The 27,919-nt window shown below is 46.8% G+C and overlaps 1 protein-coding gene across 1 annotated transcript in view; it reads right to left on the reverse strand.

The window, feature by feature from the left end:
* The window catches only part of LAMB1 (laminin subunit beta 1), a 158,928-nt gene that overhangs the window by 83,431 nt on the left and 47,578 nt on the right, over window positions 1-27,919 (reverse strand). The window contains exons 9-17 of the mRNA XM_060246076.1: window positions 26,855-26,975; window positions 25,527-25,715; window positions 17,053-17,232; window positions 16,016-16,128; window positions 13,898-13,977; window positions 6,498-6,633; window positions 5,177-5,335; window positions 2,436-2,563; window positions 2,166-2,286 (exon numbers count right to left, since the gene is read on the reverse strand). Of these exons, the coding sequence (XP_060102059.1) occupies window positions 2,166-2,286; window positions 2,436-2,563; window positions 5,177-5,335; window positions 6,498-6,633; window positions 13,898-13,977; window positions 16,016-16,128; window positions 17,053-17,232; window positions 25,527-25,715; window positions 26,855-26,975 (1,227 nt within the window). The remainder of the gene's footprint in view (window positions 1-2,165; window positions 2,287-2,435; window positions 2,564-5,176; window positions 5,336-6,497; window positions 6,634-13,897; window positions 13,978-16,015; window positions 16,129-17,052; window positions 17,233-25,526; window positions 25,716-26,854; window positions 26,976-27,919) is intronic.

Below are 27,919 nucleotides of genomic sequence, written 5' to 3' on the forward strand. Positions count from 1 at the left end.
TTCCAAATTATCTTATACTAATACACACCAATCCAGAGATTTAATATCCCCTTACCAACTACGTAGTTTAAATCAATTTGTTCCCCAAACAATGACAACGGTTCATATTCAATTGATTTCAATTATTATTATTATTCATTATTTGCTTTCCTCTTGTACTACTTAACCCCTTCAAACACTCCACTCACTACCTCTTACAGACTACATAACTACTCACACCTTTATTCAGTCATTCTCCATCCAATCCTTTCTAATTAGCCATACACTTCTGCAATTTAGACACAGTTATAGACAAACAGCATTCAATTTCTTGCTTTCCCTCTCTTCCTTCTTTCTTCCTTCAGTCCTTGTTTTCCCTTTCTTCCTCTTCTTCCATTTTTTCCCTTTTTGCCTTTCTAGTCTTTAAATTTCTTCTTCCAAGTTACTTATATTATATTACTTATATTAATCAAATACAGTCTTTTAATGAACTATTCACTGCCTTCTACAGCTCTCAATCCAAAAAAGTAGTCTACCTAATCCTTACTATAAATCAAATCTTATCTGACATTATATATTTTCTCCTGTCTGGTCTCCACTACAGATAGCAATATTTACACGCAAAGTTTTGAATGAGTCTTTAGCTTCAGGCAAGTTTCAAGAATGTTACTTTCTAACTCAAGGTCTTTCCACTCTTGTAGCTCCAAATACTCATCCTCACTAACAGGCTTGTTGCTTTCCACCTCCTCTCTTTTCCATGCCCGTCGGCTAGAAACACAGTATTTTAAATCACATTTCAGCGTTCTTTAACAAGAAAAAAGTAGAATACTTCAAAAAGGAATAAAAATATCAATTATGGTGCTTGTTAGCCACGGAGAGGAGGTGAGACAGGGAAAGAAAAAGTCAGTTTGTTCCCCCGGCGGCAAATCTGCTGCTGCCATCACTGCCCACCTCCTTTCCTCCTTCCTCCAACTTCGTTCCTCCGCTCCTCTTGTCAGCCACACTCCACATACACCACCAAGCCAAGCCAAATTTGCAGTCAAAACAAAAAGCGCCTTACTTCAGGTATATACTATCCATTTTTACTTTTTTGTCTCCTCTTAGTCTTCCGTTTTTGGGTTACTTTTGTTTACTTTCATCAAACGCCCTCCACCTCTGTCTCCGGTAGCTGGGACTCTCTTGCCTAAATGGGGCAAAGGGAGGGTAGAAAGGCCAGGAATCTAGAAGTTCCCCCGTGCCTCTCCCCAAGACCCTTTCAGCTAGCAATGCTCCTCCAATGGGAGCTAGGACCCCCAACCCGCTCTCTTCGGCCCGTTTCTGCCCCGACAGCTTGGGACGCGACTGCGTTGTCTTGCTGATTCCGGAAGTCTTTGTCTCTACTTTTCTGAAGGTGCAATGTATACTAAAAGAACCTTTAGCTATGGCCTTATTGCTGAAATGGAAGGAAGGAAGCCTTATTATTATAAATGTATATCTTCCTCCTGTAACTAAAAAGTCAGATACTTAGGGAAATTGATCTGAGCCGAACAGCAGTGAACATCCCAAAGTGCAAATTCTTCTGGCAGGTGATTTTAATGTCAGAATGGGCCCTAATGATAACTATCTAGCAAGTAAATACAATTTTCCATTGTGCAAATTGAAACAGGAGACTACAGGACTACCATTTACTCTATCAGTCAAGGACTGTAAAGCCAATTCGATGGACTATGTTTAGCTAAATTGGCATGCAGACGGGAGTTCCACATTCTTAATGGTGCATTCTATGGAGACTACCCAGGCAAATATATATAATAGGAAATAGAACTAGTACCACTGATTATATGATGGTCTCTACTACTCCAGGTTAAAAGTTTTCAAGTAATCCCCTATTTAGATGGCGATCACCTACAGCTAGATATACAGGTATCATAAAAATTTGCCAGCAGCCATGCACTCATCTAGGGTTTTTATCCACGGGCTGAAAAGCTTGGATGTAAAATAAAAGTTTTTCAGAATTCAAAGAACCTTCAGAAATATATCTCATTATTCACTAATACAAATACCAATGAGGACCAATTAGATGTTTACCAGAATTTAACTCAGGAGATCACTTCTATGCTGATAGTATCTCAGGTGGAACCTACCCTTCTCTCCCCATGCCCCCTGCAACTGAAATTACAATGCAACTGAAATTACAACACACTTACTGAGTCAATAAGAGTGTATGGATTTTCCACTTCTGTATTGTAGGAGTACTGTGGCAGCTCCAGACGAACAGTGTAATTCAATCCCTTTTCAAAGCATACTGGATGTGGAAAAACTACATACCTGCATTGACAATGGAACACAAAATTGGAAAATGATCCATTCCAAGTGGTATAAAAATAATTTTCAAAATGTAGTATACAAGGAGCAGTATGATTACAATTATCTGGAATTCATTCTACCTCCCAGCCGCATGTGTACTGTCAACTCACCTTGAACCTGGAGATAATGAGACCTCTTGGTTATCATCATCAGGAACTGTATTCCCACATCTACTGCCGCTAGGAATCATGCCTGGGCGAAATACAGTGATAACAGCTTTTTCCCACTGATCTGGTAACTGAGGGGAGGAAATCGGTCCACATTAATACAAAATATATACAAGATGCCTTGCATGGATATGGACTTAGTTTGGTGACACAGGATCTGGGTTACACATAACGTGTAGTTGCGGCAAACAGTGTAGTTGCAGCAAATGGCCAGTGTAAGTAGCTTTTTATAACGGGGCCACACTGCAGGTAGGTAGAAGGGTGAATACTTCAAAGGGGGAAGGAAGGAAGGAAGGAAGGAAGGAAGGAAGGAAGGAAGGAAGGAAGGAAGGAAGGAAGGAAGGGAGGGAGGGAGGGAGGGAGGGAGGGAAGGGAAGGGAAGGGAAGGGGAGGGAGGGAGGGAGGGAGGGAAGGAAGGAAGGAAGGAAGGAAGGAAGGAAGGAAGGAAGGAAGGAAGGAAGGAAGGAAGGAAGGAAGGAAGGAAGGAAGGAAGGAAGGAAGGAAGGAAGGAAGGAAGGAAGGAAGGAAGGAAGGAAGGAAGGAAGGAACCTTTGAACTAGGTGACAGTCCTCATCTAGGATGCAAAAACAATAGCCACATTATATTTTTTATTACGTTCAACCAAAATGACTCCCAATATCGCTCAAGCTTTCTCCAGAATTCTTTATCAGTGAACCTCAAAAGCTCACACATTTTTTGTATCATCTATTCACTTAAGTTATACCCCATCTTTCTCCCTAGTAAAGACCCGAAGCAGCTTACATCATTCTCTTCATTTTATCCTTACAACAATCCACGTAGGTTAGGCTGAGAATGTGTGTGTAACTGGGCCAAGTCAGGTCACCCAGCAAGCTTCCATGGCAGAGCGGAGATTTCTGGGCCTCCCAGACTCTAGCCTGATACTCTTAACCACTACTCCACACTTGCGGAAGGAAGGAAGGAAGGAAGGAAGGAAGGAAGGAAGGAAGGAAGGAAGGAAGGAAGGAAGGAAGGAAGGAAGGAAGGAAGGAAGGAAGGAAGGAAGGAAGGAAGGAAGGACAAAGGCAGTGCTTTCAGCTGCCATGGAGAATATATGCCTTGATGGTGCCAGACTTCCTGGAGTAACAGACCAGAGTAGGATTCTGAGTAGACCTGCTTAAGAGCCAGAGTCACTGTCAGCTTAACCTACCTTCACAAGTTGTGAAGATAAAAATGAAGGAGAGAACAACGTTGTGAGCCAGTTTGAATCCCCACTGGGGAGAAAGGTGGCAGGGTGTATATATTAAGAGCCCCATGGTGCAGAGTGGTAAAGCTGCAGTACTGCAATCAATCTCTCTGCTCACGACCTGAGTTCGATCCCAGCAGAAGCTAGGTTCAGGTAGCCGGCTCCAGGTTGACTCAGCCTTCCATCCTTCCGAGGTTGGTAAAATGAGTACCCTGCTTGCTGGGGGAGGGGGGAAGTGTAGATGACTAGGGACGGCAATGGCAAAGCACCCCGTAAAAAGTCTGCTGTGAAAACGTTGTGAAAGCAACGTCACCCCAGAGTCGGAAACGACTGGTGCTTGCACAGGGGACTTTACCTTTTTTTTTTTTAAGTAATAATTGGGGGGAAAGTCACAGTGCTGAATTAGGGCTGCTGTCAAGGAGCTGGAGTTCTCTGGAAAGACAACTGATCTCCAGAATTTACCCAGAGTAAATGTCACTTTCAAGGGTGGATCTAGGGATCCATTCAGCTCCTCTCTGCCCAAAGCACAGCCCCCAGTCTCCAGAAATTTCCTAAACTGGAACTGGCAAACCTACTAGGGCTTACTCCCAAATGAATGGGGGGGAGGGATAAGATTGCTTCCTGCTGAACTCCAGACTGAGCATTTTAAATCCTGGACCTCCCACTTTTTATTTTACAATGTCAACCTTTCATGCCTATTCCCAGGCAGGCTAGACTGGCCCTTTTTCAAGATAGTTTTGGTCAATGAGCCACAGGCACAGAAAATTCCAACTCGGCCAATAAAGTCCAACTCCAAAAAAGAGCACCAAGCCCAAGGGACGGGTGCATTCCAAGGCCCCCCCTAAGTTTCCCTTTCATACTGTGAGGGAGCCAGCAGCTGCCGAAGCAGCGGGAGGGGTCCAGGACGGAGAAAGAGAGGTCCTATTTAAGAAGGCAAGCAAGGGCCAAAGAGGCTCAACATCTAACCAATGAGAGGGTGGGACAAACTGCTAAGTGCATCTGAGTGAGATAATTCTCTTAACCCTTTTCCTCCCAGATCCACTTGCATGCAGAGTTACAATATCCAACACATGCACCTTCCTGCTCCCCCCCCCCCAAAAAAAAACCCTACTCCAGAGGGTTGGGTTACCCTCAAGAACAACGTGGGTACAGTGCAGAAGGCTATAACTGTAGGGAGAACCAGCAGCTGAAACCACCACACTGCCCTCTTGCAAAAGCTTTTGCTCTTTGTTGAAGAGTTCACATGAGACAAGGGGTAGGGGTGGATTTTTCCAAAGAATCTTATACCCTTGGGAATGGCTTTTCTGGGAAAGAGAGGGTTTCAGGAAAAAGAAGAAGAAGGAGACATCCATTCTGAAGCTTAAGCCATTTACAGTCCAACTAATTCCACTCGCTGTCTTTCACCTGATTGCTCCACACAGAAAGTATGACATGGTTTTTGTTTCCCCCATTCAAAAGCAGCTGCAAGGTAATGATTTACCTGTGGTTCATAGCGAATCAAAACATCATACTCCATAGAATACGGAATATTGTCAATGTAGAATTCCAGGTATGCTCCTTCAGGAACTCTGGCAAATCCTATTCCAGTCCACGAAGGCGTACGCTCTTGAGAGTATTGACGCTCAACTACACTCACTCCCTGTAAATCACAGGGGAAATTATTACATTTTTGTGCAAGTCAGACCATTTGTATTCAAGGGGCAAAAAGACACAGGCAAAGAAATGCTAGGAACAGTGCGGTATTAAAAACAGCACTCTGCTCTCTTTCCATCTGCCTGTCTGTCTCTCTGTTTCCTTCTTCCCATCAAAATATGCTTATGTTACTGCTGGTATGTGCCAGTTATGGGTTAGGACCTATCAACTGAGGGCCAGTGAACTACATGAACCATAAGCTTCCAGCCCTCATGCTGACCTGAGCTAGCCACTTACACTGGAAGTGTTTACATGTTAAACAGCCTATACAGCGCGGAAGACGGGAAGCCTAACATACCGTCACTGCAGATGACTAAAGGGTCAATCCTGAACAGGCCTCAGAAGTAAATCCCGTGTTATTCAATGGGGCTCCCTCTGAGGAAAGTGTCCTTAGGGCTGCAGTCTCATCACACTTATTAATTAATTAATTAATTTATGATTTGTATCCCGCCCTTCCCACAAGTGGCTCAGGGCGGCTCCCAACAGTTAGTCAAACATGAAATTAAACAATTATTTGAATAAATAAACAATTAAAACATTTAAAAGAGATAAACCTTAAAACCAATAAACATTCCAAGGCTATGTGAGCAGGAGTCTGGCAGGCTACATTGAGTTTCTCGTCTCAGCTAGGTATAAGCTAGCCGGAAGAGGGTCGTCTTACAGGCCCTGCGGAACTGAACAAGGTCCCGCAGGGCCCTCACCTCCTCCGGCAGCTGATTCCACCATGTAGGGGCCATAACAGAGAAGGCCCTGTCTCTAGTGGATTTTAAGCGGGCTTCTTTTGGCCCAGGGATAGCGAGAAGATTTTGGGTTCCCGATCTCAGCACTCTCTGGGGAACATGTGGGGAGAGACGGTCCTTCAGGTAGGCAGGTGTGGACCATTTGTGCACTAGATGTCTATTCGTTTTTTAAAGCTTTCACACTGCCTTTTCAGCCCAGCCACCCCAATACAATTGGTATTTGATATGATTCGTTTTTGGCAGCCATGCTATAAAGTCAAAAGGGTGGAAACAGAACAGAATGTGTGGACATTACAGAATACTGTTAACAAAACCAAACAAATCCTATGGTGATTATCCTTCCATTGATCTCTAAATTGTGATACTCACAGGGCCAAAGATGGTTTCCTCTGCTTCATAGACATAATGGTCCAAAGAAATAAAATAATAACCCGGTTCCACTTCACTGCATTGTCGGCCAATCATATGAGGCCGGCATTGGCACTGGCCAGATTCACTTGAGCAGCTGAAACGGAAAATGAATGTAAATTGCAGGTCAAAAGAAGAGAAAAGAGGGAAACAAAAACCTTAACCCAAATGATTGAATTAAGAACCTGGACAGTTAAATAAATAAAAATCTGAGGGCCAATTCCTAAACACAATCAATGTAAAACAGAAACCTTAAAATACTGCAAAATTATCAAAAAAAATGCATGTATTTATTACACAATAACGGTATATACCATTACAGTACATTGGCTCTGAATTGCTCTTGAGACTGTGGCCATTTTCCCACTGAGCTTACCTCGGAGCAACGTCCCTCTTCACCGTGTAGCGTCTGCGCGGATTTCCCACCAACTGCTCCAAGTAACCAAGTAGAGTCACGGCTTTTGCGTCGCTAACGTAAACTGGTTTTTAGCGGTTTCCATTTGCGACACAAAAGGTCGGGAACTTCCTGGTTCCTCGGAGCAGTTGGTGGGAAATCTGCACAGACGCTGCGCGGTGAAGAGGGACATCGCTCCGAGGTAAGCTCAGTGGGAAAACGGCCTGTATCTTCTGGATCAAAACAGGAAGGCATAGAATTGAAACACTACCCAGGTTATTTGCTCCCGATTATGACACAAGGCGATATCATATCAGTGTCAGGTACAAGACCCTGACGACAACATTTTCCGCTTTGGAGGTGTAATGGGCCATACTGATTTTCTTAAGGGTATTGTCATTGCTTATTATGAATCAACAATCCACAATCTTGTAACAAGTGTGTGTATGTATACATACACATTCATATATTAAAAAATAGACAGATTAATGGAAGACAGGTTCCTCAATGGCTACTAGCCATGGGTTGTATAGGAAACACTGATGTTCAGAGAAAGTAAACCTCTGAAACCCAATGTGAGGAGGCAAGATCTATGGAAGGCTTTGGACTCTGTGCTCTGCTGGTTGGGTCTCCAGGGCCACTTTGTGAAACAGATGCTGGACTAGATGGGCCTGCAGAACTCTTCTTATGTTCTTGTGCGGAAATGACATTTTGTTTGCGTTTAACCGTGGGGTGGATGGGGAGAGACAACCAGCTGGAGGAAGACCTTGGCCTAGTTACCTCCTTATTCCACCCTTCCCCTCCTGTCTGTAAGCAGTAACTTCTGGAAGTCCATTAGAGATCTGTCCCAGAATGCTGCAGGAGGGCGAGTCAATTCCTGTGCGGGACCTGCAGTTGATATTGTTACATTTTGGGCAGGAAGGCAGAGTTCATTGGTTGAAGCGTGCTATAGAAGGAGGCAGACACAGCTCTGCTCCTGGGCCACAGTCCCAGAGTCATTCTGGAGATCATGTTTGACCATCAATTCCTGAGTAACTAAGTAAGGTGATTGCCACACAAACCATCTAGTTAGGGCATGAGTTTGAACAGAGAGAGAGATGGAGCATTTTTGCCAACTCTGATGTAATTATTCTGTTCATTTATGTATATGCCTGTATATAGTTATAACCTTTAAATAAATCATTGTAATGTTAAGAGACTGAGTCCCTCTGTACCACATAGTTCCCCCAACCACTTGAAAACGCTAGGAGAAGGCCAGGGAATCCCTAGGGTGGAGAAAGGTGGTGAAATGGCCAGTTGCCAACTCTCCAGGGGTGCCCCAATGATCCCTGGGAAGCCTTGAGGTGGGTTCCTAGTGACACGGGAGGGAGGTTAGGAGGCTGCCCTTCCTAACCAGAGCCCAAGACAGTGACAGTGGGGCAAAGTGACTGAGGAAGGGCCCCTTCAGGTCAGAATATCAGGAGAGAGTAGGCAGAGCCAGGGCCCACCAGCTGACATGGCCAGGTCCACCACAGTTCTTACAAACAATTGACAATGGAAAAAAATCAATTTCTCCCCAACATAAAACCTTTTCCTCAAGCCTATATTTTTTTTTTTACGCAGAAAGCTATTTGCTGAAGAGCTAAAAGAAGCTGCAGTATTTTCCAGCGTCTGCCCAGAAGAATAGCTCTTGAACAATGGGACATTAGCCATTCCTGAGCTGTCTCCATGGAATATCCAGGAAGTTATTTATCCCAGATAGATTTTAACAAATATGGGAAGCTTCCCATGTTTGACAAAATGACCTCATCCTCTGTACAGCTTTCTTGACTGTATTCCAGCATTCAAAACCACAAAGCAGACTTTAAGTAAACTTGCGCATTTCAGGGACTGTGGCAAGCCATCTTGATATATGCAACTGGGAACCTGCGGACAGTCACCTTGCTTTAAATACCAACTTCCCACTCTTGCAAACAGGCTGCTGTAAGATTTGAAAACTGGCTAGGTTTTCAACTGCAATGGTTTTAAAGCGGACACACTTCTGAATGAACCCATTCTCTTGGGACAGCCAAAAAGGAAAAGCAAATTTGCTTGATTTCTGCTATCAGTGACACCCATTTCCAGATGTTTTTGCAATCACTGCTGTTAGAATATCCACAGGCCAGGCAGTGACGCAGTTCTACCACCACTGCAAAGTCCTCTTAAGAACTGTGTAGCTGATTCCTGTCTGGGGAACAGAATAACTTCGGGGCAAATAATCCTGGGTATAAATATGAGCCTGGGCAGAATCTTCTTTGTAATCACTTTGGATATATAAAAGCGTAGAACTACTAAAATGCAAGAAAGCTTTGTTGGGCTTAGCAGGGCCGGCTCACCCACTTTCACTATTCACCTATATACAGTATGTCACAGAAGTGAGTACACCCCCTCACATTTTGTAAATATTTAAGTATATCTTTTCATGTGACAACACTGAAGAGATGACACTTGGCTACAATGTAAAGTAGTGAGTCTGCAGCTTGTATAACAGTGTAAATGTGCTGTCCCCTCAAAATTACAAAATGAAACTAAGTCCTCAGGGCCTGATGAACAGCATCCAAGGGTTCTAAAAGAGCTTGCGGGTGTAATTTCTGAGCCTCTGGCTATTATTTTTGAGAATTCTTGGAGAACAGGAGAGAGGTGCCAGAAGATTGGAGGCGGGTGAATGTTGTCCCCATCTTCAAGAAGGGGGAAAAGGAGGATCCAGATAATTACCAACCCGTCAGCTTGACGTCTATACCTGGAAAAGTTTTAGAACAAATCAACAGTCAGTCCTGGAACATTTATAGGATTTGCCGCTTAAGCTCTGTGTTGCTTCTGCTTCCTTAGAGGCTGGAAAAAATCTCTGATCCCTCAGCAAGCAGAAACAACGGGGCACTTTCAGCACCCAGCACTGAAAGTTAAGCTCCCTGTTGCTTCTGCTTCCTTAGGGGCTGGAAGAAATCTCTGACCCCTCAGCAAGCAGAAACAACGGAGCCCTTTCAGCGCCCAGCACTGAAAGTTGAGCTCCCTGTTGCTTCTGCTTCCTTAAGGGCTGGAAGAAATCTCTGACCCCTCAGCAAGCAGAAACAACGGGGCACTTTCAGGGCCCAGGACTGAAAGTTAAGCTCCGCCTTGGGCTGACGTTGGGCTAGAGGGCACCTGCAAGAAGAGACCATTCTGGCCTTCAAGTGGGGCGGCGGGGGTAGGGAGCGGATGGCTCCATTGCAGACTTTCTCTGCCAGACAGGGCAGGGTAGGGTAGGCTGGTGCACACAAGTGGAGGTCCCGGCTGCAGTCTGGGGCTGGGGATCAGTGGAGAGGTGATGTTCGCCTGCAGGGGTTTTCTGGCCTGGTCTCGCTGGCCACCCGAGTGAGGGTGGGAACTGCACTCAGGCAGCCTTGGCTCGCCCTCCGACAGGAAGAAATCCAAATCAGAGGTCTTGTAGCCCCCGAAGTCAGTTGCGACTTGGTGGCGCCTTCTACCACCCCCTTTTGTCCCGCCAGGCTTGCCTAGCTGGATCATGCTACAGGTAAGGGCAGGAGACCGTGCGGCACGTATCTAAACCTCTGAGTGGCTCCCCACCAGAGCTGCTGGAAGAGGGGTGGAAAGGGATCACCTTGGGGCAACTGTGGGGAGGGGGGGAGGCTGTATGGCAGTGAGCTGGCAGCTTTCCTCCTCAGCAGTGGTAGGAGAGAAGGCCATGGAGGTTAAGGCCACTATATGCCCCCTGAAAAACATCAGGGCCCCCCCAATTCTTCAAATCCTGGCTACAGGACTGTTTGGTACTGACATTTAAAGCCTTACACAGCCTGGGACCGACATACTTGAGGGACCGCCTTTCCCTATATACGCCCTGGAGGGCATTGCTGTCTTCTACACAACACCTCCTGACCACCCCTGGCCCGAAGAATGTCTGTCCTGCCTCGACCAGGGCCAGGGCTGTCTCGTCTCTGGCCCCTGCCTGGTGGAATCAGCTCCCTATGGAAATCCGGGCCCTACCTGAGTTACTGCCATTTCATAGGGCCTGTAAGATGGAGCTATTCCGCCAGGCTTTTGGTTGAGGCAGTGGGCGTCCTATTCCACCAACTATTCTATCGGTTAGCCTCCCTTGTTGTGATATCATGCTTCACAGCCTTGTTGTCGTGCTGAATCTTATTACTAACACCATCACTTCTTCTTGGGCCAAAAACTGCCGTATTTTGTGAAATGTGCCCTTTCTGTCTGTGAAGCACTTTATCTTGTTTTATTGTTCAGGTTTTTATTGTATTGTTTTAAATTTGAATTGTAGGCTGTTATTGTTCAATTTATGTTGTGATTCACCTTGAGCCCTTTATGAGAAAGGGCGGAATATAAGCCTAATAAATAAATTAATTGTGGAGAATTGACAAATGTTGGTCAGAGAAAGTCAGGGAAATGAAAAATAAAATGTTAGTGGCAACCCTGAGCTTACAACCTTCTTTACCTTCCTCCCCCACAATAGACACCCTGGTGGGGCTGAGAGAGCTCTCCCAGAAGCTGCCCTTTCAAGGACAGCTCTGAGAGCTATGGCTAACCCAAGGCCATTCCAGCAGCTGCAAGTGGAGAAGTGGGGAATCAAACCCAATTCTCCCAGATAAGAGTCTGCACACTTAACCACTACACCAATCTGGCACGTATGTATCTTTAAATTCCTTCCCTTCACTCCCTGAGTTGCACTTGCCTTGCTAAAGAAGCTGAGGGGAAAGGTGATGGACTCGCCAAGCATGTCTCCAGACCTAAACCCTATTGAGCATCTGTGGGGCATCCTGAAACGGAAGGTGGAGGTTATTTTTGTACAATGAAGTTGACAGCTGCATTAAATTAGGCCAAGGCAGCCTAATAGGTGGGGTGGAAGCCGGGTGCCCAAACCCGTGGAGTGGGAACAGAATTAGGAAAAGGAGATAATTTTTTACTTGCAGTTGGCGCCAGGAAGATACCTGCAATTTGTTTTACTTTGCTGTTGAAAACAACCCTCCTCAGAAGCCAGAGCGAGGAATCTGCTAACGGCTTGGAATTGTTACAAGTGATAACTACTGGGGAAGTTACTTGGACCGAATATCCTTGTTGTGCCCTTTTGTTTTCTTTCCCCTCTCTTCTTTTGGTCCTGGAAATTGATTCAATAAAAATGAACTGTGTATCCTTTGACTCAGGAGTTCCCTTCCTAGTGCAGTAATTACGCCTGTAGCCAGGTGGGAGGAACCCTACCTGGGAGTGGCAGTCTCCTTTACAGCAAGGTCTCTAACATCCACCAGCTACGTGACGTCATCATGGAGGAGTGGAAGAGGACTCCAGTGGCAACCTGTGAAACTCTGGTGAACTCTATACCCAAGAGGGTTAAGGCAGTGCTGGAAAATAATGGTGGCCACACAAAATATTGACACTTTGGGCCCCATTTGGACATTATCACTTAGGGGTGTACTCACTTTTGTTGCCAGCAGTTTAGACATTAATGGCTGTGTGTTGTGTAATTCTGAGGGGACAGCACATTTACAGTTATACAAGCTGTACACTCACTACTTTACATTGTAGCCAAGTGTCATTTCTTCAGTGTTGTCACATGAAGAGATATACTTAAATATTTACAAAATGTGAGGGGGTGTACCCACATACTGTGTATGTATATATATATAGATAGATGGATATAGATATATAGATATAGGTATAGGTATAGAAGAAGAAAATGATATTGGATTTATATCCCGCCCTCTACTCCAAAGAGTCTCAGAGCGGCTCACAATCTCCTTTACCTTCCTCCCCCACAACAGACATCCTGTGAGGTAGATGAAGATATTGGATTTATATCCCGCCCTCCACTCCGAAGAGTCTCAGAGCGGCTCACAATCTCCTTTACCTTCCTCCCCCACAACAGACACCCTGTGAGGTGGGTGGGGCTGGAGAGGGCTCTCACAGCAGCTGCCCTTTCAAGGACAACCTCTGCCAGAGCTATGGCTGACCCAAGGCCATTCCAGCAGGTGCGAGTGGAGGAGTGGGGAATTGAACCCGGTTCTCCAAGATAAGAGTCTGTACACTTAACCACTACACCAAACTGGCTCTATAGATATATAGATACATACATACATACACACACACACACACTTCCTGTGGGCCAATACCTATGGTAGTCAAGTGTCACTTTTGAGATAAGGCACAGTGATCATGTCTGTGAGCTGGGAGCCTCCCTTTCTAGTTGGTCGGCCTGAAGGCAAGCCACTCAGGTGGTGGCGGTTGCAAGCATAGACAGCTTCAAGAGGGGATTGGATAAGCATATGAAGCAGAGGTCCATCAGTGGCTATTAGCCACAGCGTATTGTTTGGGCAAGTGATGCTCTGTATTCTTGGTGCTTGTGGGGGGGGGGGCACAGTGGGAGGCTTCTAGTGTCCTGGCCCCACTGGTGGACCACCTGATGGCACTTAGTTTTTTTGGCCACTGTGTGACACATAGTATTGGACTGGATGGGCAATTGGCCTGATCCAACATGGCTTCTCTCATGTTCTTATAAGGTCCAATGTCAAACAGAAGGTAGTATGATTACCTTCTATTTGGGGGCCCCCACCTATGTGAGCTCTCAGTGAAGAAAGTATGGGCAGTAAAGCATATCTTAGTTTTATCAGTTGGTTGGATGAACCCAGAGTCAGAAATGACTGGTGCTTGCACAGGGTTACTGAATACATACTTCAAACACACTTGGATCCCACCTATAATTTCAATGGGTGGGGGGGGCAATGTTTGCCAATTCCTTTTCCTGCAGCAGTCCCAAACATCCCCAAAATACTTCTCCTACGGGTTCCAGGAATAGCTTGGGGAGGGGGGGGATAAGAGGTCTCCTGACACCGCCTCCCATGGGAATTCTAAGCAGGATTCAATCCATTATCATTATTTTACTAACCATAACCAAGGTGCAGAGTGAGCATATGTGTTTGAAGCAAACAATTCCAAGAGTGAGTCTTACTTATTGTTCAGTGCTCCTCCTTGATCGCAGTCACATGGCCGGCATCCATCCATATCATTGCTCAGCCCCCAGTGTTCAGGCTGGAAGGTAAGAATAGATCATTATTAGTAGGAAAACTTGAAGAATTTCAGGTAGTGCAAAATGCCAAAAGAGTTCTGAGCACTGAAAGCGGAACCATCTGCCTTATGGGATATTACATATGAAGCTGCCTTCTACTGAATCAGCCCATTGGTCCTAGGGATGCCAGCCTCCAGTTGGGACCTGGGGATCCCCTGGAATTACAGCTCATCTCCAGACTACAGAGATCAGCAGGACATATCTGACTCCGCTGGAGAAGTCTGGAAGGTGATCCTCCAGGCTATCAATTTGAGGTGAGGTATGTTGTAATGAAACAGGGAACCACCTTGTGCCAGCAAGAGATCTGGTGCTGGGGGAAACGTGGTAATGATCCTTTGCCAATGCCAGGAGGATTGGAAACCAATTCTGCCATGGCCACCAGGGGGAGATCAGGATACATTCTGATTGTTCCCTCGACAGCTTGTGTACAACTCTGGTCAGAAGAGGCAGAGGAGGGAAAAGGTACAGAAACTTTCCCACCCATGGTAGTAGAAGGCTGTCCCCTAGGACATCTAGTTTAGAATCATTAGGAGCATCCACTTGCCTTTGGAGCAGTTGTGATTTTTTCTCTCCCAGTGGTCACACAGTCCAACAGCACAACACCTCTTTCCCCTTCAGTTCCTTCTGAGCTATCACAAGCATCTGATGATGCGAGCTCACAGAAGGGCAGGTGGAAGTAGGAAAAATATATTTGGATAAAGTGTGTGCCTGCACAGAAGACCTCGATGAACATCAGTTACAGGTAAGTGCAACCTTGTTTTCATCTTCATCTTCTGTGCAGTCCCACATTGAGATTTTTGCAAGCTCAGCACTCAGAAGGTGGGATGAGCTCATCAAATAGCACTTTATTGAAGCACAGACTATAATAAAGCTTTGCCAACTGCTGCTTCTCTCCTTGCATCTAGATCCAATGCATAATATCATGAACATGTCAGCAGATGACCATGTTGCTGCTCTGCAGATCTCCTACACTGAAACTTCCTGAGGAAGGCTGCCAATGAGGCTTGCAACCTATTTGAATGCACATGTATCACTAACAGACAAGGTACTCCTGCTTCTAAGTAATACAGTCTTATAAGCTGAAACAATCCATTTGGATAACGTCTCAGTCAAGCCTTCTTTCCTTTCAAAATTTCTGCATAACGAAGATTTATCTTTTCTAAAACCCTTTGGTCTATCTCCCCCTGCAATCTGGTTTTCCTAGACACAATCCGTCAATTTCTCTCTTGAAGCTAATGCAAAGTGATGAGAATGCTAGAAGACAGACCTACTCTGTCGCAGTGAAGAAGGAACTGAAGGGGGAAGAAGATATTGGATTTATATCCCGCCCTCCACTCCGAAGAGTCTCAGAGCGGCTCACCATCTCCTTTCCCTTCCTCCCCCCCAACAGACACCCTGTGAGGTAGATGAAGATATTGGATTTATATCCCGCCCTCCACTCCAAAGAGTCTCAGAGCGGCTCACAATCTCCTTTCCCTTCCTCCCCCACAACAGACACCCTGTGAGGTGGGTGGGGCTGGAGAGGGCTCTCCCAGCAGCTGCCCTTTCAAGGACAACCTCTGCCAGAGCTATGGCTGACCCAAGGCCATTTCAGCAGCTGCAAGTGGAGGAGTGGGGAATCAAACCCGGTTCTCCCAGATAAGAGTCCGCACACTTAACCACTACACCAAACCGGCTTTGTGTCATTGTCCAGAGTCAACACTACTCTCTTTTAGGCACCAGGGGAAACATTTCTGCTCACCCAGGCTTTTATAATAAGGAGCTGATCTCTTAACGTTATTTTTTAGTCTGGAAATTGTTTGAAGCTGCTCACGGTTTGCTTTCAGGGTCTGAATGGGTTTCTAAACTTCTAATGTATTTATATCTTTTTATTATGCTTTATTTTGTAAAATTTCTCTAAATATATAAACCAATGAACAAACAGTTCTGGATTTCTTCAGAAAGATATGTACTGCTTTAATTGTAAGGATTTTCAATTAAGTTTTATATTAGACAACTTACCAGGCATTCATCACAGCGCCTTCCTGTAACAAGACGCTTACAGTAGCAGCTTCCTGTCTCCGAGTCACAAGGATTCCCTCCAGGAAGTGTGCCCAAGGGATTACATGCACAAGCTACGTTAGGAAACACAAGCATATAAACCAGAAGCTAGGTGTTATATTTGTCATTTGTACACCAGGAAGTGCAGAAGCTTACTGGTAAAACGCTTTACATATGCAACCCCTCCCCCATGGAGAAATACAAAAATTACAACCCACTAATATGTGATCAGACCAAAGATGGTACAAAAAAAATGCACAATTAACAACAAAAAAACCTACAAATAAACTAAGTGAGCCCATACTCAGAGAAGGATAGAGAGTGGCAGGAGAAGTAAATACAAAATTAAATAACCCTTACTACTCAACTACTATATTTCATATGATTCAGCTTAATGCTATTAGTAGCAAGATGTTATTAAGCTTTAATGTAGCTGCCCAATGCCCAAGTGCTCGGGAACCGTACCAGTGCCTTGTGTATGGCTGATAGCTCTAGGTTGGGAAATTCCTAGAGAGGCATCTCCTCGTGGAGCCCGGGGAGGGCAGGGATTGAAGTAGGGGAGGGTATAATGTCTCAAAGCAGCCATTTTCTCCAGGGGAACTGAACTTGGTCATCTGAAAATCAACTGGGAAAGTGGGAGATCTCCAGGTGCCACCTGTAGGCTGGCAACCCTATGATGTCTGCATTTTTCTCCTTTTATACTGCTAGAAGAAACAGGTTCCAGACTTTGCTGTTATTTAAAAAATTAAAGAAGAAAATTCAGGAAAGGGAATTGAAATATTCCAAACTCTCCTCTCCCACAGCCCCCTCCAAACTTTAAAAAACCTAAGACTATATAATACATATTTATAGAAAATTTACATCCTGGTCCTCTGTACAGGCTCTTCTGGGCAATAGATTTACAAAGCAAAGTAACAGTTTTTGTTGAATTAAATTCATTTAATAAAATCAAGATATGCAATGTTAACTGTTGAAATCTGTTTTTCATTTTCACTTACATTGACAACCGAGAGTATTGGCTCCACTTAATCCAAAGAATCCTTCTTTACAGATATCGCAACGTTCCCCTTCCACAAATAATTTACACCGGCACTGGCCAGCAATAAGCCCAGTGGAGAAGTCAGTGTAGCGGTCACATATCCCACCGTTCTGGGAGCCGACTGGATCACAGTTACATGCTAAAAATAAAAAGCACAAACACTTTAGTCCACAAACCACTGAACAGAGGGCTGGATCCCGAGTATTTTTTTTCTGCAAATGGGAAACACTTCTGGTAGAATTTTCCCGCTTTCCCTCCCCCATTGCAACCCTCTGATTTCCCCAAAGTGCTGATTCTGGGGGACAGCAGACCCTCAGGAATGGCATGATGGGCAATTTCCGGTGGAAGGGGGAGTTGGTAGAAATAACATGAAAAGAATGTTTAGCCTGGATCCAACACAGAGAATATATTGCCGCCATCATCATCATTATTAAACTTGAATAATCACCCCATCCCGGCCAGTGACAGGCTCTGGGCGATGTACAACTTAAAAACAAAATACATATATCGATACCAATAAAATCAGTCACATTAAAAAAAATTATAAACCCCGATAGCATCTCATTTAAAGTGCTATTGTTCAATTTCAGTTTCCAGTCATTAGCTAGAGACAGCTTTTTTGTCAAGCCTTGGAACCTTTCTGTACTGAGTTTGTAATCCAAAAAGCGGTGGCTTTAACAGATGGCTATGAAATGGAATGGATGAGCTGGCAAACGTGTTGAGCATTTAGGGAAGTATGTTTTCATACAACAATTTTCAAGAGGACAGACTGGAATGAAGACCATCGGGGACACATATAGGCGGTGACGGTGTCATTGGGAATTGTGAACATTTGGTGTCTTTACCAGTGGAATTGCTACAGCTTTTGATAGACTGAAATCTCTATGAAGGACATTTTTGCACAGTCTGGTTACTTTCATACGTAATATCTCATGTATATAGGTTTCAAAATTATTCTTAATAATCAGACACAAATGACTACCTTGACACCAAAAGACAGAAAAGGCTAAGCTCTGTTGCGTATGTCAGATGCTCATCACAGAGTTGATTGACAGTTACAATGGCTCCAGTGGATGGAAAACAGAACTTATTCTCATTCCTTGTTCTGGCGTGACACCTTGTGTTATAAGACTTGACAGAATAACCAAGATATATCCTTTATAAAATTGCAGTGCACTCTAATAGCATGTAATTAATTTGATTGATTTTCTATGCTGCGGCCAGTGCATTGATTGGAGTGGGCTGTAGGAACCATATCACTCTCGTCTTCTTTCATCTACACTGACTTCCAATTTGCTTCTGGGCTCAATTCAAGGTGCTGGCATTAATTTTTATTTTTATTGTAACAAAAACTTTTGTTTTTTTCTTGTAACTACATTTTTATTATCATTATTAAATAGGAAATGGGATACAGGGGGGAAAAGGGGTATTATAATTAGAAAATCATTTATCATCAGCAGCTATTATCTTAGCAGCTATTATCTAAGAAGGCAACATGCCTTCTTAGGCTTGCCAATTCCCAGGTCCCAGCGGGGGTTCTTCCACTTTCCCAGGCTTCTTCCCGCCCCCAGTCAGCTGGCCGACGGGGGAGGGGGGGAGCTCCACACCCAAAGCCACCATGTGACTTTCCACCTCCAGAGGCTTCAGTCTCCTATTATTAAGGCTTCCTCTTGGGATGGTGTGTCTGTGATACTTTGAAGAAGCTGGCTGCAACTCATGAGTAGAGATGCCAATCCCTCGCTTCAGAGTGGCCAAGAAATGGGGGGAGGGGGGTTGAGGGAAGGAAATGTCTGCTGGGCACTTCATTATTCCCTATGTGGAGATCGATTCTCATAGAGTATAATGGGGAATTGATCTGGAGGTATTGGGGGCACTGTTTTTTGAGGTACAGGCACCAAATGTTCAGTATAGCATCTAGTGCCTCTCCCCAAAATACCCCCAAGTTTCAAAACGATTGGGCCAGGGGATTCAATGCTATGAGTCCCAAAAGAAGGTGCCCCTATCCTTCATTATTTCCTATGGAAGGAAGGCATTTAAAAAGGTGTGCTGTCCCTTTAAATGTGATGGCCAGAACTCCCTTTGAGTTCAATGATGCTTGTCACACCCTTGTTGCTGGCTCCACCCCCAATGTCTCCTGGCTCCACCCCCAAAGTCCCCAGATATTTCTTGAATTGGACTTGACAACCCTATGCCTTTTACTTCTTTACATTTCCAGCAAAATCCTTTATAATCCTTGTCCATTTTGTGTATGTCCACTGGAGTAAAATACCATTGAAAGAACATCTTGTAAGAATTTTCTCTTAAGGCCTGACAGGCTGTAAATTTAATACTATTCTGCATCCATTTTATCATGCACACTTCAACTTATTCTGTCTCCTTATCATATTGGAGTAATGATTTGTAAAGGCATCCTAGTGTCACGAGCTGGGGCTGAGTCAGGCAAAGTCCAGGGGCGGTCCAGGGTCTGCAACTGGTGAGCAAGGTGGGTCCAAGGCGCCAAAACAGAATCGTAATCCAGGTATCACAGGTCAGAGGTTCCAAAGCCGAAGTCAGGGGGTCCAGAGGTCCAAGCCAAAGTCAGGAATCCAAAAGCCAAAGTCAAGAGCCGGAGTGGATGCTAGGATGTCAGGTATGTGACTAGTTGCTTCCACAAAGCCTCCTCCCAAAGCCCACAGCTATATAGCCCTCTGCTGCCTGTTGCTCATTTGGGCTAATTGCTGTCTCAGAGCAGCAGCCAGGATCCTGCCGAAACTTAAGCATCCTCACACTTAGAAGGGCCAGAATCCTTTCAACACTCAGGGCTCAGGGAGCGTCTTGCTTGTGAGCGTGCCGCCCTCCTCCGATCCCTGAGGTCCCGACGAAGGCGGTCACGCACACGAGCCACCCGAGAGGGCGAGGCAGGGGGGCTTGGATCTTCTTCAGCAGGAGGCAGGGGCACTGGTGCAGGTGGCAGGGGCACAGTTCCTTCTGCAGGCTCGGCTTCTTCTGCAGGGTCCCCAGCACCCATGACACTATCCCCCCCCAGGGCCCCCCTCCGTCAAGGGGCCTGGGAGGTCGGGGTGGTCGCTGTGGAATCGTTGCACCAAGTCCGGGGCATGAAGATTGTCCACAGGCTCCCAGGACCGGTCTTCTGGGCCGTATCCCTCCCAGTCCACAAGGTACTGGAGGACTCCACGATGGTACCGGGAGTCCAGAATCTGGCGCACCTCATATTCTTCCTCGTCATCCACCAACACTGGTGGTGGCGGCGGTGGGGAAGGAGTCCGAGCTGGGTCAGGGGGTGCAGCCGGAATAAGGAGGGAGCGATGAAACACGGGGTGAATGCGGAGGTGGGGTGGTAACTGGAGCCTGAAGGCGACGGGGTTTATTTGTTCAACGACGGGGTAGGGTCCAATGAACCGTGCATCCAGCTTGTGAGACCGACCAGGCCGGCGCAGGTAGCGAGTTGAGAGCCACACCTGATCCCCCGGCTGCACTGGAGGGCCTTCTTGCCTCTTTCGGTCCGCAGCCCGTTTATATGCCTCCTTGGCTTGCTGTAGCTGCTCTCGGAGCAAGTCTTGGCTGGCGCGGAGTTCTTGCAGGTAGGCATCGACGGCGGGGACATTCGTGGGTGGTAGGATCGCCGGGAAGAACCGAGGGTGGTACCCGTAGGTTGCAGCAAACGGGGTCATTTGGGTGGATGAATGGACCGCGTTGTTGTATGCAAACTCCGCTAGGGGCAATAGAGTGGTCCAGTCATCCTGCTGGTAACAGGTGTAACAGCGGAGATATTGCTCTAGCGTGGCATTGGTGCGCTCTGTCTGGCCATCTGTCTGTGGGTGGTAGGCTGAGGACAGGTGCACTCGAGTACCCAGGCTGGAATGGAGGGCTTGCCAGAACCGAGAGGAGAACTGAGGGCCCCGATCGGAGATCAGATGGGCTGGGAGTCCGTGCAGACAAAAGATGTGTTGCAGGTAAAGCTGGGCCGTCTCCTGAGCTGTGGGGAGTTTCGGGCATGGAACGAAGTGGGCCATCTTGGTAAATAGGTCGACGACCACCCAGATACAAGTCTGACCCTTGGAGCGCGGAAGTTCCGTGATGAAGTCCATCGAGATGGTATCCCAGGGTCCTGAAGATGTGGGCAAGGGCTGTAGCAACCCTGAGGGTTTGGCTGGGATGTCTTTGGCCCGTCGGCAGACGTCACAGGAGCTGACATAGCGGGCAACATCAGCGCGAACTCGTGGCCACCAGAATTCCCTTGTCAGCAAGTGGGTGGTCTTATGCTGTCCAAAGTGCCCGGCGGGTAACGAGTCGTGGGTCAGGCGTAGCACTTCTGCCCGCAAGGGCCCGGGCGGCACATAGAGGCGTTCGCGGTGTAGCAAGAGGCCGCCTCAAGTCGTGAACTCCCCTGTTGGGTCATCTTGGAGAGCCTGGAGGTGTTGCTGGACCCAGGGATCATTGGCCTGGCTAGCCCGAATGTCCTCCACGAGTGCTGGTGAAGTGGAGGTGGCTGCAAATACTGAGGGCGGCAGGATTGGAGCAGCGGGCGCGGTCTCAGTTGAGGCAGGGGCGTATTCCGGTTTCCGGGAGAGCGCGTCTGCTTTCTGGTTCTGGGTATGGGGGATGTAGGAGATCCGGAAGTCAAAGCGAGAGAAGAATAGGGACCACCGGATCTGGCGCTGGTTGAGACGGCGGGTGGTCTGGAGGTGTTCCAAGTTCCGGTGATCGGTGAGCACTTGAACAGGGTGGCGAGCCCCTTCGAGGTAATGTCGCCAAACCTCAAACGCCGCCTTGATCGCGAGCAACTCCCTCTCCCAGATGGTATAGTTCCTCTCTGCAGCAGTGAGCTGGCGCGAGTAATAGGCGCAGGGCTGGAGTGGCTGGGACAGCACTGCTCCCAGGGCCACGTTGGAGGCATCAGCTTCCACCGTAAAGGGAAGCTGGGGGTCGGGGTATCTCAGGAGTGGCCCGGTGGCAAAGCGAGTCTTCAGGGTGGAGAAGGCGTTATCGGCCTCTGGGGACCAGCGGAAGGGTTCTTTGGGGCGGAGTAGTTGAGTCAGGGGTGTGGTCAGGGATGCGTAGGCCGGGATTAATTGCCGATAGTAGTTGGCAAAACCGAGGAACCGCTGCAGGTCTTTGCGATTCTGAGGAGCCTGCCAGGTCAGAACCGCTTCTACTTTTTTCGGGTCCATGAGGATCCCCTGCGGTGACACAATGTGCCCAAGGAACTCGACGGAGTGCAGGTCGAAGTCGCACTTCTCCAGCTTGGCGTAGAGGCCATGGGCTCGTAGGCGCTGCAGGACCTGGCGGACGTGCTCGGCGTGCTGGGCAGGATTGCGGGAGTAAATTAGGATGTCATCCAGGTATATGATCGCGACGCAGTCGAGCAGGTCCCGGAATATGTCATTCATGAACCTCTGGAAGACAGCAGGGGCGTTGGTCAGTCCGAAGGGCATTACCAGGTGCTCGTACTGCCCGTATCGGGTCCCAAACGCGGTCTTCCATTCGTCTCCGGGCCGTATGCGCACCAAATTGTACGCTCCACGGAGGTCCAGCTTGGTGTAGATTTGGGCCCCCTTTAGGCGATCCAAGAGTTCAGGGATCAGTGGTAGAGGGTACCGGTCGCGGATGGTGATCTTGTTCAGGGCCCGGTAGTCATTGCACAGCCGGAGCTCCCCACGTTTCTTTTTCACGAAGAGCACTGGAGCAGATAGGGGAGAGGTTGAGGGTCGGATGAATCCGCGTTTCAGGTTCTTGTCCAGGAAGTCTCGCAGAGCTGCCAACTCAGGCTCCGACATTGGGTACAGACGCCCCACCGGGAGTGGTGCCCCAGGTACCAAATCAATGGCACAGTCATAGGGCCGGTGAGGGGGAAGCTGATCAGCTCCTGTCTCTTCGAAGACATCAGCAAAGTCCACATACTTCTGAGGGAGCTGAGGACCACCACTCGGGATGCCGGCTGCTAGAGTGGTGGGAGGAGTCAGATGGGGGCATGGGTCTCGGAAGCGTAGTTCCTGCTGGGCCCAGTCCACGATGGGGTTGTGCAGCTTCAGCCAGGAAAGGCCTAGAATCAGCGGGAAGCGAGGCATGCGGGTGACATCAAATCGCAGCTGTTCTTGGTGCTGCTGGACGTGGAAGGTGATGGGACAGGTCTCCTGGGTGACGGAGCCAGAACGGAGGAGGCGCCCGTCAATAGCCTCCACCAGCGACGGAATCCCTTTTGTCTGCACAGGGATCTGGTGCTGCTTTATGAAGGCGGTATCTATGAAACAGTGGGCCGCTCCCGAGTCCAGCATGGCATACACGAACAGCCAGCGTTCATCAGGCAGACGGAGTTTGACTGGTAGCAGGAATGGCCCTGGGGTATCAGCCCGCTGTTCGGAGGACCCAGCTAGTCGCCCCAGGCTGGGGGGTCCACTTGCGCCTGGGGCTGCCCTTTTGGCGGCGGTGGCAGCGAAGGTCCGGGTATCCGATGCTTAGAAGGGCAGCCAGAGGCATAGTGGCCTGCCGTGCCGCAGTAGAGGCACAGATTCTGCGTGCGGCGTCTGGTCTTTTCCTCTGGGGTCAGGCGGGGTCGAGCAGCTTCAAGCTGCATAGGCTCATCCTTGGTGCTGGTACTAGCTGGGGACGGGCGAGGAGCCAGGTAGCACGGCGCAGGGAGCTGGTGCCCTCTGGTCTTGGCTTGGCGGCGACTTTCCAGGCGGCCATCAATGCGGAGGCAGAGGGTGATAAGTTCTTGGAGCGAGGGTGGCTGCTCCACTCTGGCCAGTTCATCCAGGACTTCCTCTGCCAACCCCTCGGTAAACTGGTCCATCTGGGCAGCCTCATTCCATGCCAAGTCTTGGGCCAGGAGCTTGAATTCGGTGGCATACTGAGCCACCGAGGATTTGCCTTGTTTCAGGGCCCTGATTTGCCAGTTGGCTGTGGCTGCTTTGACTGGGTTTGAGAAGGCAGCAGACAGGTGGGCTTCAAACCCCTGGTAATCAGTCAGTAGGGGAGAGGACGCAACCAGCAAGGGTGTGGCCCATTTGGCCACCTGCCCCTTTAACAGACTGATGATGAAACACACCTTGGTTTTGTCGTTGGGGAAGTCCCGAGCTCTTAGTTCGAAGTACAGCCGGCACTGCGCTAGGAAAGCAGGAAATTCTTCCACGGCACCCCCAAATCTATCAGGTGGGTGAACTGGGCACTTGGCTGGAGCACTGGCCACAGGTTGTTGCTGCAGGTGTACTACTGCCTATGTCAGCTGCTGTACCTGGGCTTGGAGCGCAGCCAGTAGTCCTGTGGTTCCACTTGCTTCAGCATCCATCCTGTGGAATGGGTGTTTGTTGTGGGTGGAAGCAATCTGTCACGAGCTGGGGCTGAATCAGGCAAAGTCCAGGGGCGGTCCAGGGTCTGCAACTGGTGAGCAAGGTGGGTCCAAGGCGCCAAAACAGAATCGTAATCCAGGTATCACAGGTCAGAGGTTCCAAAGCCGAAGTCAGGGGGTCCAGAGGTCCAAGCCAAAGTCAGGAATCCAAAAGCCAAAGTCAAGAGCCGGAGTGGATGCTAGGATGTCAGGTATGTGACTAGTTGCTTCCACAAAGCCTCCTCCCAAAGCCCACAGCTATATAGCCCTCTGCTGCCTGTTGCTCATTTGGGCTAATTGCTGTCTCAGAGCAGCAGCCAGGATCCTGCCGAAACTTAAGCATCCTCACACTTAGAAGGGCCAGAATCCTTTCAACACTCAGGGCTCAGGGAGCGTCTTGCTTGTGAGCGTGCCGCCCTCCTCCGATCCCTGAGGTCCCGACGAAGGCAGTCACGCACACGAGCCACCCGAGAGGGCGAGGCAGGGGGGCTTGGATCTTCTTCAGCAGGAGGCAGGGGCACTGGTGCAGGTGGCAGGGGCACAGTTCCTTCTGCAGGCTCTGCAGGCTCGGCTTCTTCTGCAGGGTCCCCAGCACCCATGACACCTAGCAGATGGTCTTTTATTGTGTAATTATTTTTTAAAACTCATTCAAATCTCCCATTCCTTCTCTTTCTGTAAGAAGGTCTTTCTTAAGTCTGGAGATTAATTTAAGGTAAACTAGCCATTGTATATTTTCTTCTTCTTCTTGAATCCTTTGTCAAGATTTGATTTCACCTTTGGCATTTATCATTTCTTTGTAAGTTAAGAAATCATTATTTCTTCTCTCAAAACATTTCCATTTACTGCTTTTTGAACAAAAATGAAACAACAAATCTTCAGAATCACAATGATTAATTGATTTTATTTTTTTGATCGTACCGTTTCATCAATGCACATAGCAGTCTACACCAAAGAAGACAGACCATTACCTGAAAGCACTTACAATCTAAAATTAAACATAACGGAGACATCATGAGGGAATGGAGGAGGGAGATAAACAGGAGAATTAAATGATGCCTTATGGGCTGTGTTTCTCATTGACTGAGACAGGCCACCATTGTACTTACGTTCACAGATGTTGGGGTCCCGGATATCTCTCTCTGGATGCTGGAAGTAGAAGGGTTTGCATTGCTCACAGTTACGCCCCACGGTGTTATGCTGGCAGTCATCACACACTCCTCCACTGCTATTTCCAGTTGCCAGGTACACAGCCATATCAAAATGACACTGTGTAGAATGTTCATTGCAATTGCATTCTAAGGAAAAATGACAAACTCCAGGTGACGACCTCTTACTTTAAAATATTAAGGAACTGCATTTTTTTAAAAACTAACAAATGGCTGAGTTGCTTAACTATTAAAGTAACAGTTATGTAGGGTTGAATATATATTTACCCTACACAACTTAAGGTAAATATATATTCAACCCTACACAACTTTGTCATTCCTTCCAAGTTGCTTTGTGTTAAAATAGAATGAAGTAGACTAATTTAAGCAAGTGCAAATTTCTGAAGCACAAATTTTGTCTACCTTGCTGCTGTTAAGGGGGTACAAAACTGATAAATTTGGGAGATGCTTCCAAACTTATATTATTTGAAATAAACTGCTGCTCATTTAATTAAAAGACTTGCAAGGCAAGCGTAAGAGGGAATGAAGTTAATGGATAGGACTGCAATTCCTGAGTCACATCACCTGTGCTTGATTGATGGTATTGTTGGTGTCCATATCTCCAACAGGAAGTGAGCTAAAGGAATTTTTTTTTCCAGATATCCCAGATATTTCTACTTAATATCCTTCTACACACAGATTTTCTCACTAACCCATTAGAATTATTTAGAAACAATGGCTTCTGAAAATACAAGGTAATGTCTGACTGTAGTAGCAAGACAGGAGAAACACAGCGATCAGAGTCAAGATTCCAGGAATATGAAATGGACTAATGCATCTTGAAAAGCAGGTTGCTATTAATTACACCTTCTACACCAACCTCCCAGGCGCAAAATGAGCATTCTTGGAGACAGCTTTCCCTAAACAGCAAAGCCTGCCACATTAGCTTCAGTGTTGAAAAATGCACTAGAGTTCTGGCTAATATTAATAGGGCTTTCCCCCCCCTGATTGAGAGTCCTCAAGTAGAAGAAGCAGGTCAAATGTATAAATCTTTACTACTATAGTTATGCAGCAGCACAAGTTAAAAGTTGACATTATCCTTCTCATTTATAAGTACAAGAATACAACTTCTCAGAAAAGTTCCATCAGAATAACAATGCCGCTCTAAGCACTGTTATACTCTTCTAAAACCATTGAAGTCAATGAACTTAGAAGCGTATAACTGCACTTTGGATGGCTCGGTAGATACAGGAGGTATTTTGTTTTATATCTTAATCCATCGCACTTACTTTTGCATGCATTGCTGTTGCGACCTTCAGCGGGCCGCCATGGTAGATCATGGTAAAAGTCCAAGCACTGTTCACAGTTTAAGCCTTTGGTGTTGTGTCTACACATGCAATGTCCGTGGACCTTTGATTTAAAAAGAGGAATATATTAAAATATATTTACAGAGAGAGACACAACTTAAGAAAAGATCATTTCCTTGGTCACTGATCCTGTAAATATCTTAAGATAGAAGATATTCGATCACTGCAGTACAATAGCAAGGCAACACAGACATTCCCTCTCTGCTATCAGGTGTGGAGAGGACCTAGACTGAGGATCTGAAGGATATCTCTGGCTGTGCATGTCAAGTATAGATGTCCCACAAGAAGATGAAGACAACAGCCTTCACTCACTGTTGGCCTCTAGAAACTGGTAAATGTTGGCATCCTACCTCTGCTTAGCTACCACGGCTAATAACCACTGACTGAACTATCTTCTAAGAATAATTCTTTTAAAACTAAGACAATGGCCCTCGCTATGTTTTTGCCAGTTAATTCCATGTATTAATTATGCGGTGTGTGTACAGTATTTTCTTCAATCTGTCCTTTTTATCAGATGACCCCAAGTTCTAGAATTGAGAAAGGGGCTTTCTATTTAAGTTTTCCAGTCCATACAAACTGTACCAACTTTACCTACTAGACACTTTTCTCTTTGTTTATTTCTACACTAATCAGTCCCAAGGAAAATGGTCTAAGCTTTTAAACATTTTGGTCATTTTTTCCTGCACATTTTCCAGTTCCACAATATATTTTTTTAGAAGAGCAGCCAGATTTGTACAAATACAGCCACAGCATAGGTTTATATCAAGGTGGTGTGACTTGGCAGTTCTATTTTCAATCTCTTTTTTAATAACCCCAGGATGAAATTTGGCTTTTTATCACTGTTGCATACCAAGTTGACCAGATATCCACCACAACCCCAAGACTTTTTCATGAGCAAGTCACTGCCAGATCAGACCCCATCAATGTATATATTTGGAAAGCAGGTTGATGTAGTGGTCAAGAGGGTCATCTAACAGCTGCATTACG

This window comes from Heteronotia binoei, chromosome 8 (genome assembly GCF_032191835.1).
Source record: "Heteronotia binoei isolate CCM8104 ecotype False Entrance Well chromosome 8, APGP_CSIRO_Hbin_v1, whole genome shotgun sequence".
NCBI classification, from domain to species: Eukaryota; Metazoa; Chordata; class Lepidosauria; order Squamata; family Gekkonidae; genus Heteronotia; species Heteronotia binoei.